This window comes from Rhipicephalus sanguineus, chromosome 5, assembly GCF_013339695.2.
Source record: "Rhipicephalus sanguineus isolate Rsan-2018 chromosome 5, BIME_Rsan_1.4, whole genome shotgun sequence".
Lineage (NCBI taxonomy): Eukaryota > Metazoa > Arthropoda > Arachnida > Ixodida > Ixodidae > Rhipicephalus > Rhipicephalus sanguineus.
The window spans coordinates 12,081,285-12,094,892 of record NC_051180.1 but is presented as its reverse complement, the minus strand read 5'-3'; the positions used below and the strand labels follow the sequence as shown (position 1 = coordinate 12,094,892).

Here is a 13,608-nt window from a genome sequence, read left to right as displayed (position 1 = left end):
AAAAAAAACGAGTTTTTTCGCGATTTTTTCGTCTCCACAACCCGTGTCCCCCCTTAAGGGCCGAGCGTGTAGCGAAAGGGCCACCCGCAGGCTGTGTGTTTGAGACCTCTGGCCTATTCTATCAAATAAGTGCATGCAGTCAGGAACGAGAAGGCTTCATTACCTATCTTGAATAAACACACTATTGAAACTAGATAGAATAACTGCTTGCACTATAAATTACAACAACTATTGAAAGTCAATTCGTGTATTCAAAACAAAGGAGGCAAGGAAGAGACATGGTGCAGCTTACCAACAGAGAAGTCTCCCCCCTGGATCATAAAGCTGCGAATGACACGATGAAACTTTACACCTTTGTAGTGGAGTGGCTTGCCCGTTGTCTTGCCTATGCCACATTCTCCTGAAGAGTGAAAGTGGAAGATTGATAGTGAGTTTGTACTAGGTATTAACCAGCTACAGTTGTACATCTGTAGGTGATTCCACCAGAGTAGGCAATGCTGTCAAACACCCCCTCATTGAGTGACACTAACGCCTGTGTGCACCCTCAGATACTTGCAAAGCCTCTCTCCAGCTTTCCAAATGGTGTCCTCGGAGGCAAAATGGCCAGCACAATTTCTTAAAAGAAAACAATATCTAATTTCATGGTGTTTTAAGCACAGTCTGTTTCAAATTCTTCTTCAAGGTTTGAAATTACACCACAAACATCTACTTTTGCTCTGAATTCACTAAAGAGACACTATTCAACCTTTGTACACAGCCCCATAAACTCTACACAAAACTTAGCATAGTAAATGTGTCTAACCTGTGCATAGGGCCCGGAAGTTCTCGCATGTTATGGGACAGACGTCTGCAAACAGTTCAAAAACAATCCTCCCCGCTGCAATAGAGAAAGGGAAAAATATTACAGAAACAAGAATGAATCTAACCACTAGTAATGAGATACAAAACAATTAATGTAGTGCGTACAAAGTGCTTTCACCAGGGGCCATAATAGCATTTTTTCCCTTTATGATGTCATCGAGCGGGGCCTTTTTGTAAACAACGTATGTGACGAGTTCTGGCCAGGTTACCAGAGGCGTGTACGAGACTGACAACACTGGTAGCGACACCTGATGATGCATAGCCTAAACAGAGACCTACAAAATAACATTGCAGCGACTTACCCGCTTACTGACTGTGTAAAGCATTAGCAGTGAGATGATTAGCAACTCACAGGATTCTCATTGCTTTTTTTCTCAACAAGAACAGCAACGCGACAGAAAAAACAGAAAAAAATTATTGTAGTTGGACAAAACGCCACACGATGTCCACACAATGCATACGCCACACAATGCATACCACACGTGGGACTGGTATGCATTGAGAATGCAGCGTTGCTCTACATAAATATGAGTCAGTAAAGCATACATCACGTCACTTGCATGTTATGCATAAGCACTGTTACAGAATGCCCATGTTGTGATTTCACTGCTTCCTTCGTCACTTCTCAACCTGCTACTTTACAAATGATCGGAGCGAAAACGTTTCAGCACGTCTAATGCTGCGGCTACCCCAAGCCTCATGGAAAACGTTGCCTCAAGAACAAAATCGCAGCTACCGGTGAGATTTGCAAAGTGAATCGAGCTTTTCTGACTGATTTTTACACTCCTCCCAGCTGTTTCGTCTATCGTCGCACTAGATGAGCAACGTAGTTTGACAATCGAGGAAATAAGCACTCGAAACACTCAACACCATGCTCAACACAGTAACGAAACAGCAGCGCTGACAACATTACAGAGGCTGGCCAGTGACATCCGTGGCTCTCGCGGTCACCCGATAGTATTTGCTAACGAGTAGGCCGACTACGTCACGGGGCCACCGAGTGCTCTTCGAAATCGAAACTGCCTCCGGTCGTAACATACGAGCATATAATTAAACATTCGTCTCGCGCCGGGGCAAATGAATTTCGTTGCCGCTATTAAGAAGTCAGTGGCCATTGATCAAGAGCAAAAAAAACAGGGGTTCACAAATTTTGTGTCACCACTCCTTTAATTACATATCGCCCTTTCTATCAATAGTGAACCTGAGCACTGACATTTCTGTCATGACCACCAATATCTTGTTTTAGAGGCAGGTTATTCATTTAGAATACGTTTATCTATTGCTCTTGTTCACATAGACTCATTTTGTAAAAGCACAAGAAGCGACCTCCTGGAGCATTTGAGACCACACTCGGACCCGCCGCAGTAGCTTAGCACGCAAGGTGTCACACTGTTAAGCTCAAAGGTGCGGGTTCAATTCCCAGCAATGGCGACCGCATTTCGATGAGGGCGAAATGTAAAGAACACTCGTGTGCTTAGATTTAGGAGCATATTGCAGAACCTCAGGTGGTACAAATTAATCGGAGCCCTCCCAATACGACGTACCTCATAATCATGTTGTGCTTTTGGCACGTAAAACCCCAGCAGAAATTATTATCGTCGTCAACCATACTTACCAGGTTCGTCGCCTATCTGCACATCAAAGAAGCAGCGAGGGTTGTACCGTTTTTTCTCTATGGTCATCTTTCATCTGCAAGAAATAACAATGTTTGTTTTGACGAGTACCTCCAAGTTGCTGGACATTCAGAATTGCTTCTATGACAGAGATAGTGCAGATAATGAAAGTGTGTTGCAAACAGTCCCAGTCCTCGGTAAAGTGATGTCTTCACAAGGCAAACAAAAGTTGCAAACATTTAGCATAACATGAGGTTTCTGGAAAGGCATGTAAGAAGATGAAGTTTAGCTTCTTTTTCCTTTTTTGCCATGCACATACCTGTACTACTTTCACTGTGTCATGTAGAAGCAAATTAATGCCTTTAGGTAAAATACAACCACAGTGATAACGGATGAAAATGAGTGAAGCATAAGGTAGAACATTCAATGGAGTTAGCACTGCTGTTCTCTCCAACAATCTTATAACGACACACCTGTGCATGCAACGATTGATGTAGTCAGTCATAAACTTTTATGTTACTTTCACTTGCGCTACAATGGTTTCGTTACAAGATGGCTAGGTGGGCTAGTTGGTATTGCATATTTGTATAAAGCTTAGAGCGCAAAGAGAAAGACGTTGGACGGAGAAAGTTAAAGGCACAACACAAGAGCGCTTGTGGTGTGTTCATCTTTCTTCGACCTGCGTCTTTCTCTTTGCGCTCTAAATTTTATATGGCATCACTGTAATTCAAGTCTCAAATTTTCAGATGCCTTAGTTCTAGCTACATGTCTTCAATGTCGCACACGCAACGCCGTGGGTGCTCCTTTAAAGCACCGTTTCTGTAAGAAATTCATGGTAGCAAGGGTTTGTTAGCGTTGTTACTACCTTTCTCAAGTGTGTAACATAGCGCTCAAACCAGGGATCAGCTCGGTAGTCAGCACGACGCCAGCTCTCAAACAACGCGATCACATGACGCAGTAATCAAAATGAGAAACGGGCGAGCGGTATTGTAAGTCACTAGCTCCAATATCTTGAAGAGGCAAGTCATTTGACAGGGCCAGTCGCACAGTGCTGTCGAATTCGTGCCCAGCGCTGGAAATAGCAATACGCAAACAAGCTGTGACGTCGTCCGCTTTGAAACGATCGCGCGCGTTCTCAGAGGGCGGAGAGCTTTCATGAGTTAACAAGCAAAAACCAAACCAAGGCGAAACGCTAAGGTGGTAATGCCTGGTGACAAGACCCGAACAAAGCCTTAGAAAGTCCAGTGCAACTCTGCGAGCATAACAGTGAAAGCGTTAGTTTTCATCACCAGATCGGAGGCGCTACCCGGTGTCAGTAGACGCTGTAGTCTGCTAAGGAGCATCGTTTGCAGTCGGTGTAAACAAATATGGGGGACCGATCGCACGTGTTCCGCTTCTAGAAACCGTACGCAAGATTTTGCGTTAGTGTACACACTACTTTTCTTGTTATATACAAAAGTAAGAATACCGAGCGCTCGCGCATGGTTCGCTGCCATGTTGGAAAAACTGCGGCTGTCGCCGCCGCGACACTGCAAGTGCGTATTTTCAGTGGTTACGGTAGTAGCCGTTACTTAATAAGACGATCGTCTACACTCTTGGCCCTGAGAAACAACTCTTTCCCGCAGAGTTGCAGCAATAGACAACTTGTAAATAGCGATGAAACCTTACCTAGCATCGGGCATCGGTAAACTCGAAGAAAAAAACTCGACAATGTCCCTTGTTGCCAACGGCAAAAGCGATGTCGAGAATTCGCCGTCAACGTAAGGTTCACTGCTATCCAGTTCCTTCGTTTAGCGTAGCCTGTCTCCATTTCTAATGACTTTAAAATTTAACGTAATTAAGCTTGTTATATATAGGAGTAGTCTAGCCTTAGCAGAGCGTACCAGTTTTTAGGTAGTTGCGATACGCCGCTTGGCGCGGATTTCAAACATTGGGCAAGACCTGAAAATTTGTCGAACATAAAGAAAAGGGAAATCAAATTTAATGTTAGTGTTTTACGGGCCAGAAAAACGATGCGATTATGAGACATTTCACAAAGGAGGACACAGTATTAGTTTTGTGACGCAAGCAACGGGTGTAGATCGGGGGCAGATTGCCAGAGTTGCGATTAAGCGCGTGCGCCGCGGATTCGAGCTAAAGCCTCGCCGTCTTGTTTCTTTCTTTTCCAATTATGCTCGTGTTGTCCCAGTTGACGTCATGGCCCGTGGAAACTGCGTGTTCAGCCAACGCGTTTGTTGCCACGTGCTTTTTATTGACATCGTTCTTGTGCTGCTTTAATCTTTTTGCGAAATCACCTGTTTCACCAATGTATACACGTGTCCACAATCAGCGCAAGGTATTCTGTATACGACACCAGGAAACTTGTCTTTCGCGAGCTTATCTTTTACCGTGACCAAAGATTGCCTGAGCTTGCGCATAGGGGCACGTGCGACATCGATGTCGTACGACGGCCGAATTATACGGGACGGGCCTTCGCTTACGCCGGGGACGTATGTATGTTCGTGCGTGCGTTTGTATGTGTGCGTGCCTATATACGCAAGCAAAACTGACAAAATTTGGGGGATTTGAACCCCCAACCCCCCCCCCCCTTGGCTACGCCCCTGGGCTAGAAGTATTTGAGATACAGATACAAGATACTACAACAATGATTGTATCCGATACGATACATTCCAATTGTATCTTAAGATACTTCGATACATTCGCAAATTTGTTATTATATATCTATTTAATATAGCACTAAATGCCACGAAAATGCTCGCTTGAAAATGTATTACAGAAGCACACGCTGTTGGGCTAGTCGGTTCATGTTCTTTCAGAAGCCACGGAAGTGGCTATTTCGCGCAAAGAAAACACAAGGGGAGGGATAAGGGGAGCGCTCCCCTTATCCCTCCCCTTGTGTTTTCTTTGCGCGAAATAGCCACTTCCGTGGCTTCTGAATGAAAATGTATTAACTGCGACCAATTTTGTTTTATATGAATGAATGTGTATTAGCATCTCAAAAGTTTTCTACTTCTTGCTCAATGTATATTAGTTTCATTCCGAAACAACTTATTAATTGGCGTTGATTTAGCTGCTTAACATGACAGCACTTTATACTCTTCGAATAGAGAGGTTCTTGCTTGTCGCTTTGGCAATCGGTGGGAGTCGCTGCTCTGCTTGCCGATCAGCTAGCGAATTGCCATGTAATCCTTTAAGAAATTCAATAAGAAGCCTCCGCACGATGGTGCAAATACCACTGTGGAGTTCCACCTTTCCCGTAAACGTATTACTGTTTTGGCAATAACGAATCACCGGACAGGTGTACGTCACCAAGAACATGTGCCGCCCAGAAACGATTCAGACGTATTGTACAGTGGCTCAAAGCGCCACAGGACACCGCCGCTATTCAGACTAATGCCACTTATAGCTCCGATTTCCCGGTGATTAGTAACAGTAATATAATTTAGGGAAGCCTAAACAAGGAAGACAAATATATCTAAGTAAAATAGGAAAGCGGTTGCGTATCAAGCACAGCGAATAAGCATAGAAACACGATACAGGCAGCACTCCCAAGAGCTAATAATAATTGTTGCGTTTGACGTCCCAAACCACGATATGATTATACATTTATATATGTATACAAAATTTTGACGTCCCAAAATTTTGACCACCTGGGGTTCTAAAATATAAATATAAGCACACGGGACTCTAGCATTTTTCCCTCCATCGGAATGCGGGGGGTTCAATCATACTTTATGTGTGTTCGTGCGTGTATATATACGCAAGCAAAACTGAAAAATTTCGGGGGGGGGGGGGTTGAACCCCCCCCCCTGGCTACGCCCCTGCACTAGACCACCGCAGCGGGTAATCCCTAATAGCTATGAGAATTGAATTCAGTGCCTATGGAAAATAGCGTAAAACGGCTCGCTGGGACGCTAATGAGAAAAACGGAGCATTTGGTATAACATTAATGTTTCCTGAATACCTTTGGTAATTTGTGTTATTACAATGGAAACTCAATTTCGCGATTTTACTTAGTAGTAAGCAGAATTTTTGTTACTGTATACGCCAGGCGCGCCCGGTTTATTATATATTTGCTCTCAACATCGCCTTTACATAAAAGTAAATTCAAGTGGACTATAAGTATGCAAACAAAAGCAGAAATGACGCTAAAAGCAAGAATAAATCAGAGAGCTTACCTCAGTACCTTAAAGGCATAGACCAGAAAAAAACTATATAGAATCATATGTAATGTATGGGATGGAAAAGAAGGACAGCTAAGAAAGAACTAGTGCTAACAATCAAATTAGGATTTTTAAAACTCTTTGAATAAAAGAAAAAGAGACATACGCCAAGATTGCGGTTGTTATGTGAATGCTTGTTCTGTTAGATCCAGCATCGGTGCCGGTGGTTCTATAGCGGTTGGAATATTATTTGCATATAAGTTAATCTTAGTGCATGTAAGTCAGACTTACATACGAGATCCTTCAAATCGCCGATGTGTGAAAGCCATCAGACGCAAAGCAATCCCCCATGCTCGCATTCTTCAGACTTCGTAACGAAGCACCACGCAAGAAAAACTTCGATAATGACACTATAGCGGCATCAGAATGTGTGCGAAAGACGCCGCGCGCATTGGAGTATACGCGGCACAGGACAGTTGCTAATTGCCAAGTGTCACGGCACTGTCACAACTAAAAGGAAAAAAGCGATAAAACGAAAGGTCGGCGGGGCGTACGTTCGCGCGCTTGTCTATCGAGATGACGCGAGCGCCACCACGTGACTCACGCTCACAGCTCATCGCCTATCCTCGCTCGAAAAACTCTGGTGGAAAGATAAAATAATGTCACGGCCTTCAGCTTTATCCTGGTCACTTAGTGGCAGCAGTATCGGCTTGAGAAGCGGCGTTCAGCCAACGCTTATTGTTTCGCATGGTGGTGATGCGATCGCAGTATCTTGTATCTTAAGATACACGATACATTCTTTAATGTATCATAAATACATATACTGACACACGTCTTGTGAGACGTACCGCGATACAGATACAAGATACCCAAAGAGTATCTAAGATAGTATCTAAGATACATGTATCTTCGATACTGCCCAGCACTGGAACTTACCACCTATATAGTCCTGCGTAAGCTGGAGTCCAGATGACGAAACGGGTATTTGGGCCGGTTAAGATAGTCACAGCGCTTGAGGATTCGAGCAGCGCGAATAGTGATGCGACCTTTAGTAAGATTTTGGCACGCACTCCGCGAATCGGCAATAATGATCCGAGATACGGGGTCCGCTGAGCCATACTTTCTCTTCCTTTTTGCCTTGTTCTTTGCGACTAATCGCCTGTAGTGGGTAAGCTCCACGGAACAGCAAGAACAAGCAAGAAAGCAAGCGAGGCTGCCCTTGCGACCAGCTGCAGAAGCAGAAGAAGATTGCGCGCCCGAGTCTTCCTCGTAGTCCTGCTCCTCAACGTGAAAGATACAGCTGAGGTAAATCTTATTTCCCAAAGACTGCAAACATTTGCGTGCTCTGGGCGTATCTTTAAACGGCCAGGATCATCGCGACACTTTCTTCAAGATGTAGGCAATGGCGTTTAGGCACGTTTTAAGTGAGGCACAGACTCAGCAAGGCACAAGCGGTCCTTATTTTATTAGCACTATTCATGCCTATACATTCTGAATGGGAATGTGCCTGCCCATGGAGTTGAACCACGGCCGCGCTGGAAGGAACGCAATACTATAGTGAAGTGGAGAATCGGGTGGAAGCCCGTCTAAAACGAAACGCCTTGCTTTTATGTCGCCCCGCCACGGTGGTCTAGTGGTTATGGCGCTCGACTGCTGACCCGAAGGTCGCGGGATCGAATCCCGGACGCGGCGGCTGCATTTTCGATGGAGGCGAAAATGTTTGAGGCCCCTGTACTTAGATTTAGGTGCACGTTAAAGAACCCCAGGTGGTCGAAATTTCCGGAGCCCTCCACTACGGCGTCTCTCATAATCATATATTATTATTATATTTATTGCTTTTATGTGTACATTTGTGGTCGTTGTTTTTTTTTAATTGTCCTCGGGAAATGCTACATAGTATTGCGTTCCGTCCGTGTTGGCTTTTGTGTGTTGTGTTCACTTTTTTAGTACACTATAGCAGGTCAAGTTCATTAATATGACGAAATGGGCGAGTTCGTCAACGTTCACTTACATAAAGCACGAGCCTTCAAAGAAGCGCCCGTCCTGTCATCTCTGTCGGATCACCGATTAAGTAAAATGAGCGTAGAAGAGTGTATATGGACGAGTTGGCAAAAATATTATCGCGAATAAAATACACTTTGGACAGCTGGAGAGCGCGCAGCGGGAACTCTGCGGGATAAAACAGCTTGCTTTCGGGTCGGGTAAAACAACCTGACTTCGGGTATTCTTAAACTGCAGACTTGCTATCGCGAAAGGTATAACGCGCGCCACTGTATGCGTTTTGTCGCAGTGCTGCAATGGAAGCTGCGTTCGGACAGCTGCTGTTCACTTTCTCGGTGAACCTTTACAAGCAGCTTCTGAGTGCGGACAGCGCGGCCAACGCCAGCAACCTGCTGTGTTCGCCGCTCACCATCGCGGCTGCGCTCGGAATGACGCTCGCCGGAGCCCGTAACGACACCGCCAAGCAGATCCGAGCTCTGTTCGTCCAAGGCGTACGTTTCGACAACAACTAAATTAGAATAAAAATCGTCGTGTGAAGCGCACTTGTACTGCGCTGTGCAACGGCCACGCCTCTTGGCGGCCGCGATAAAGTGCGATGTAAGTAAAGGAGAGACACACATTCACCGTTGAACATTCCGTCTTGGTGGACAATCGGACTGCAGTTCAGCGCCTGCAGAACCATACGTTTTAGACGTTTCCATTCGGTGTCCCTTTTCCTGGTCTTTGCTGCACTAATGACCTGTGGATGAATCTGCAATAATAATGTCTTTCTGGTGACAGCAGCGCTATGCGAAGGTCAACATCGCTGTGAGGAATTGACCAGAATGAGGGATGTTCATTTTGATGTCTAAACGGGTTGAAATTTGAATACGAATGCTTGTGTGGGCCTGGAATGTCAAGAACACATTCCGTGCCCCAGCTCTCCTAATAACAATGTTCTGAGTACAGAGTCGTCCTATATTCTATATCTCCCTTGTATCCGCTTTTATTCCGCCAATGTTCGTTTTATAACTATATACGCACAAGTTCACTCATCGCACTGAGATCTTTACACTTCAGCAACTGCCAGCTTGCAACAGAAAGTTCCTAATATATTTCACAGAAATCATCCCGGGGCGTCTCGAGTGGACATTCCGGTGCCTTGGATGATGATAACGCCATCCACGACGCGTTCGCCTCAATTTTCGAGAGTCTCAACTACGACAGCGATAGAACGGAGGCCACTGCTGCAATGAGTCTTCGTTTCGCCAACCGACTGTACGCGGGTCTCGACGTACGGCTGGCCCCAGAGTACGCGGCGCTTGTCAATGCGTCGTACAGAGCGTCGGTAACCAACGTGGACTTCGTCACCGACCCGGAAACCACGAGGCGTGCCATCAATGACTGGGTCTTCCGAAAGACGGCGTCCAAGATTGCGGAGTTGCTGCCGCCAGGTTCGGTGAACTCTGCTACGTGCGTTGCGCTTGTGAACGCCGTCTACTTCAGAGGCAGCTGGGCGGAGCTGTTCGATCCCGAGCTCACCGCGGAGGAGCCCTTTTATGAGACGCCCACGCGTAGCCGCAAGGTGAAGATGATGTACAGGACGGGACGCTTCGCCGTCGGGCGCCACGAGGGCCTTGGAGTAAGCTTGGTCACGATTCCGTACAGGTAAGAAGCAGTTCAATGTCACGCTCCTCGGCCACTCTTGATGGACTTCTCTGGAAAATCGCAGGTTGCTGTCACTATTGTCTTTCTTTCATAAGCTTCACTTCAATCAGTCATCCCACGATATCTTCAATATAAGGCGAGCTCGTCATATATCTTCGCGACTCGATCACCGACATAAAATTGAAGCTATTTTCGCCCGCACTAATCTTCTGTTTCACTTTCCACTTCTCGCCATTCGTGAATGGAATCTTCTTCCTGCTGACATTGTACGCATTGTGAATCATGACTTATTTGTAACTAGTCTAAAGCCTAAAGTCAGCCAATAGAAAAATTCTATCCTCGAATCACTAGTGCTGATTTTCTTATGTGCTTTTTTTCTATTAGTTTCATGTGATACTGATGATGTTTATTGTTATGGAACTTTACCTTATGATTGTTTCACTAACCCTGAGTTAGTTTCTTGACGTAGTATAATACTGTCACACGCAGCTATTTTTACACCATTCCATGTTTGTTTATTCATGTATTCTTATTTCATTGTTCAGTATGTATTTTATTTATTGCCACATTTACTGTACCCCCACCCCCCACCCCTACGTAATGCCTTCTGGGCCTTTAGGGTATCTGGATAAAAAAGATTGAGGTTGGTGGTGGCAGCACTTGGCGATCTACATAACCAGTTGCTGACGGCAGCGATAACTTCAAATGAGTGTGAGGGGTACGTCCGCCACTTCGCTCCTTCTCTGAAAAGATGCTCACTCTTACGAGAAAAAACACGCATTCAAATGGTTGAATGTGTGTTCAAATACCACTTAAATCCTGCAAGAAAGAAAAGAAATGATCTCCTGGATTTGGACGTCTATATACTTTAGTCCTTTGCTATATTACCATCAGACGGGAAGCGCGCTCTGACATTATAGGGACGTTCCAATACCACTACAGCGCTGCACTAACCATTAAAATTTTCGCAGAAACCAGAACGTTTCGATGGTTGTGCTGCTGCCGGACAAGGTAGATGGGCTGGACGACTTCGAACGGCTCGTGACGCCCTCTGAGCTGTCCACCATGCTCAACAATATGAGCAGCTTCACCAAGGTATTCGGGCTCTGCCGGCAGATGTCTCCTGACAATTGATGATTTAACCTTTAACTAAAGTCGAAACCTAACCTCTCTTAGTGGTACACATGCAACGAGGCCGTTTCGAACCGCCTCTGGAAGGAACACCTGATCAGAAATCCTTACCAATTAGCCCAATTGTCAGTCCTACTAAACAGAGGAGGAGGAGGAGTGGTTGAGGAAAGGAAAAGACGCAACTTCTGCTACTAAATAGAAAGTCTAGAGGCGTGCGCACTGGGGAGGGGGGCAGGGGGGGCGGCCTCCTCCCCCAATTCATCGTTGTGCAGCTCGGCACGACTGAGTAAAGGTTGGGGGGGGGGGGAGCTCAACCCCCCTCCCCCAAATTTTTCTATTTTACATGTGGATATATACACGCATACATACAAACGCATTCACGGACATACATAAATTATGGCTGAACAGCCCCGCCCCCCGAAAAAAATTTCTGGCTGCGCTACTGCCTCTCACGTCATTTTTTTATTGCGCGGTGTTACGCTACGCATGTTTTTTGGACAAAAATGGCGACCAAGGACCCTTGATGTTGCATTCAATTATGTGTTAACTTGCCACCTTTAACTTGCAAAGCCTGAGACCAATGCCAGTCTTTGGTGAGAAATTAACTGCAACACCAACTGCAGGCGGGCCAGTTGGCACAGTCGCCCAGATCTTGTGCGGCGTGACTTTTCGGCGTGTCAACGCCATGGGATAGAACCATAGGCGTGCGCAGGATTCCCCATCAGGGGGGGGGGGGGGGCGAAGGTTCATCGCAGCGCCCCGCCCCCTTACTAAGTGAATGTACAGAACAAACTCTGCGCCCCCCCCCTCTTAGGCGTAGGCAACTAGGGGGGGCGGCCGCCATGCCCTACCCCCCCCCCCCCCCCATGCGCACACCTATGGATAGAACTAAGTTCCAAAAATTGTTTTGTGGACCTGTGCTTTGTGGGCGTGCACTTGCACTTGCCCTCACCATTTTTGTAACTTAAATCAGCCGTATGGCGAAGATACACAAAAAAAATTGCCGTCTGCGCACGCTAGTTAAAGATTTGGGCGAAGAAACAGCGCGCGCGACAACGAAAAGAAGCAGGCAAACACAACGCGTGCACGTAAGAAGCACGTCACTGCTTGATTTTCATCTTTGCGCTTTCGCCTCCATCGAAAATGCGACCGCCGCGGCTGGGATTCGATCTCGCGACCTTCTGGTCAGCAGTGGAGCACAGCAACCCCTTTGTATTGTGATGTCGCGCGCAGGTCTGTCTAAAGCTGCCCCGCTTCAAGTTGTCGACGACCTCTGACCTGCGCCGTCCCTTGTCCGCGATGGGCGTCACCGACTTGTTCACTTCGCGCGCCGACCTCTCGGGCATCACTGTGAACCACGGCAGCAGTAACGCGGGCTGCGGCGGCTCCTCACTCGGTGTCTCGGTGGCTCTGCACCGAACTGCTCTCGAGGTGACCGAGGAAGGCACCGAGGCCGCAGCCGGCTCGGCTTCGCTCGTCACCCGCCGTGACCTGCGCGCCGTCGAGTTCACGGCCGACCACCCGTTTATGTTCCTAGTGCGAACCCACAAGCCTGCAGCAGTCGTGCTTTTCGTCGGGAATGTGCGCCACGTGCAAGACGTCGACGCCTGATGTGGAACCAAGTGTTTAGACTTAGCGAAAAACACGCACTCTTCTTCAGACTCTACGTGCCGTGCACACGAAAATTTTTATACTTGGCTGTTGTGCAGTTCCTTTAGTTTATCATTATTTATGTCGATTCACTTCCCAAGCAAAAACCTTGACAAGATTCGCAGGAGGCAACGGGAAGCGATGCTAAAATGTCGGTATACGTGGATACACTGCTCCTCTTTTTTTTCTTCACAATTCTGCACCCATGTCATGGCTTTCTATAGCCTCAAGCTGAATGTTTTCCATTGCGCAGATAACATAATTCTCGCGAAATGCGCAATTTCCTACTCGAACACAGGACGTAAATGTTTCCGTGTTGTTGATATAGAAGTAAACTCGCAGCGCGCTTTTTAAAACTCTAGCTACTCAGAGATCACGCAGTACATGTTTTTCCAGTGCCCTCCCGTATATTATATTTACATTATCGGCAAGTAAACTAGTGGTACGTTTACTATATTAACAAACGCACAAGGTCAAAAGTCACTTCGCCTCGCGACGATGTCTGAGGAGGCGGCGGCAGTGGGGCAAACGCGTCCTCTTCG

General features: G+C 46.4%; 2 protein-coding genes across 4 annotated transcripts in view; one reads left to right on the top strand and one right to left on the bottom strand.

The window, feature by feature from the left end:
- LOC119393229 (peptidyl-prolyl cis-trans isomerase G) overlaps positions 1 to 4,187 on the bottom strand; it is a 44,650-nt gene extending 40,463 nt beyond the window's left edge. For 2 of the 3 annotated variants that reach the window (XM_037660136.2, XM_037660137.2), the window contains exons 1-4: positions 4,143 to 4,177; positions 2,477 to 2,550; positions 803 to 877; positions 293 to 400 (exon numbers count right to left, since the gene is read on the bottom strand). In XM_037660136.2, coding sequence (XP_037516064.1) covers positions 293 to 400; positions 803 to 877; positions 2,477 to 2,543 — 250 coding nt within the window. In that variant the 5' untranslated portion in view covers positions 2,544 to 2,550; positions 4,143 to 4,177. Of the gene's footprint in view, positions 1 to 292; positions 401 to 802; positions 878 to 2,476; positions 2,551 to 4,142 lie in introns of all 3 variants that reach the window. The other variant, XM_037660135.2, reaches the window with a different exon arrangement.
- A 4,747-nt stretch (positions 4,188 to 8,934) lies between these two features.
- On the top strand, positions 8,935 to 13,027 carry LOC119393104 (leukocyte elastase inhibitor). The gene is made up of 4 exons (XM_037659927.1): positions 8,935 to 9,129; positions 9,741 to 10,285; positions 11,257 to 11,380; positions 12,650 to 13,027. Exons 1-4 carry the CDS (start codon positions 8,935 to 8,937, stop codon positions 13,025 to 13,027), a joined length of 1,242 nt encoding a protein of 413 aa, XP_037515855.1.
- Positions 13,028 to 13,608: the final 581 nt, after the last annotated feature.

Bases quoted from the DNA above. Each gene is read 5' to 3' on its own strand.
- LOC119393104 (XM_037659927.1), top strand. From the start codon at position 8,935: ATGGAAGCTGCGTTCGGACAGCTGCTGTTCACTTTCTCGGTGAACCTT. The intron at 10,286-11,256 runs GTAAGAAGCAGT...AAATTTTCGCAG, and splicing joins TTGGTCACGATTCCGTACAG to AAACCAGAACGTTTCGATGG. The intron at 11,381-12,649 runs GTATTCGGGCTC...TGTCGCGCGCAG, and splicing joins ATATGAGCAGCTTCACCAAG to GTCTGTCTAAAGCTGCCCCG.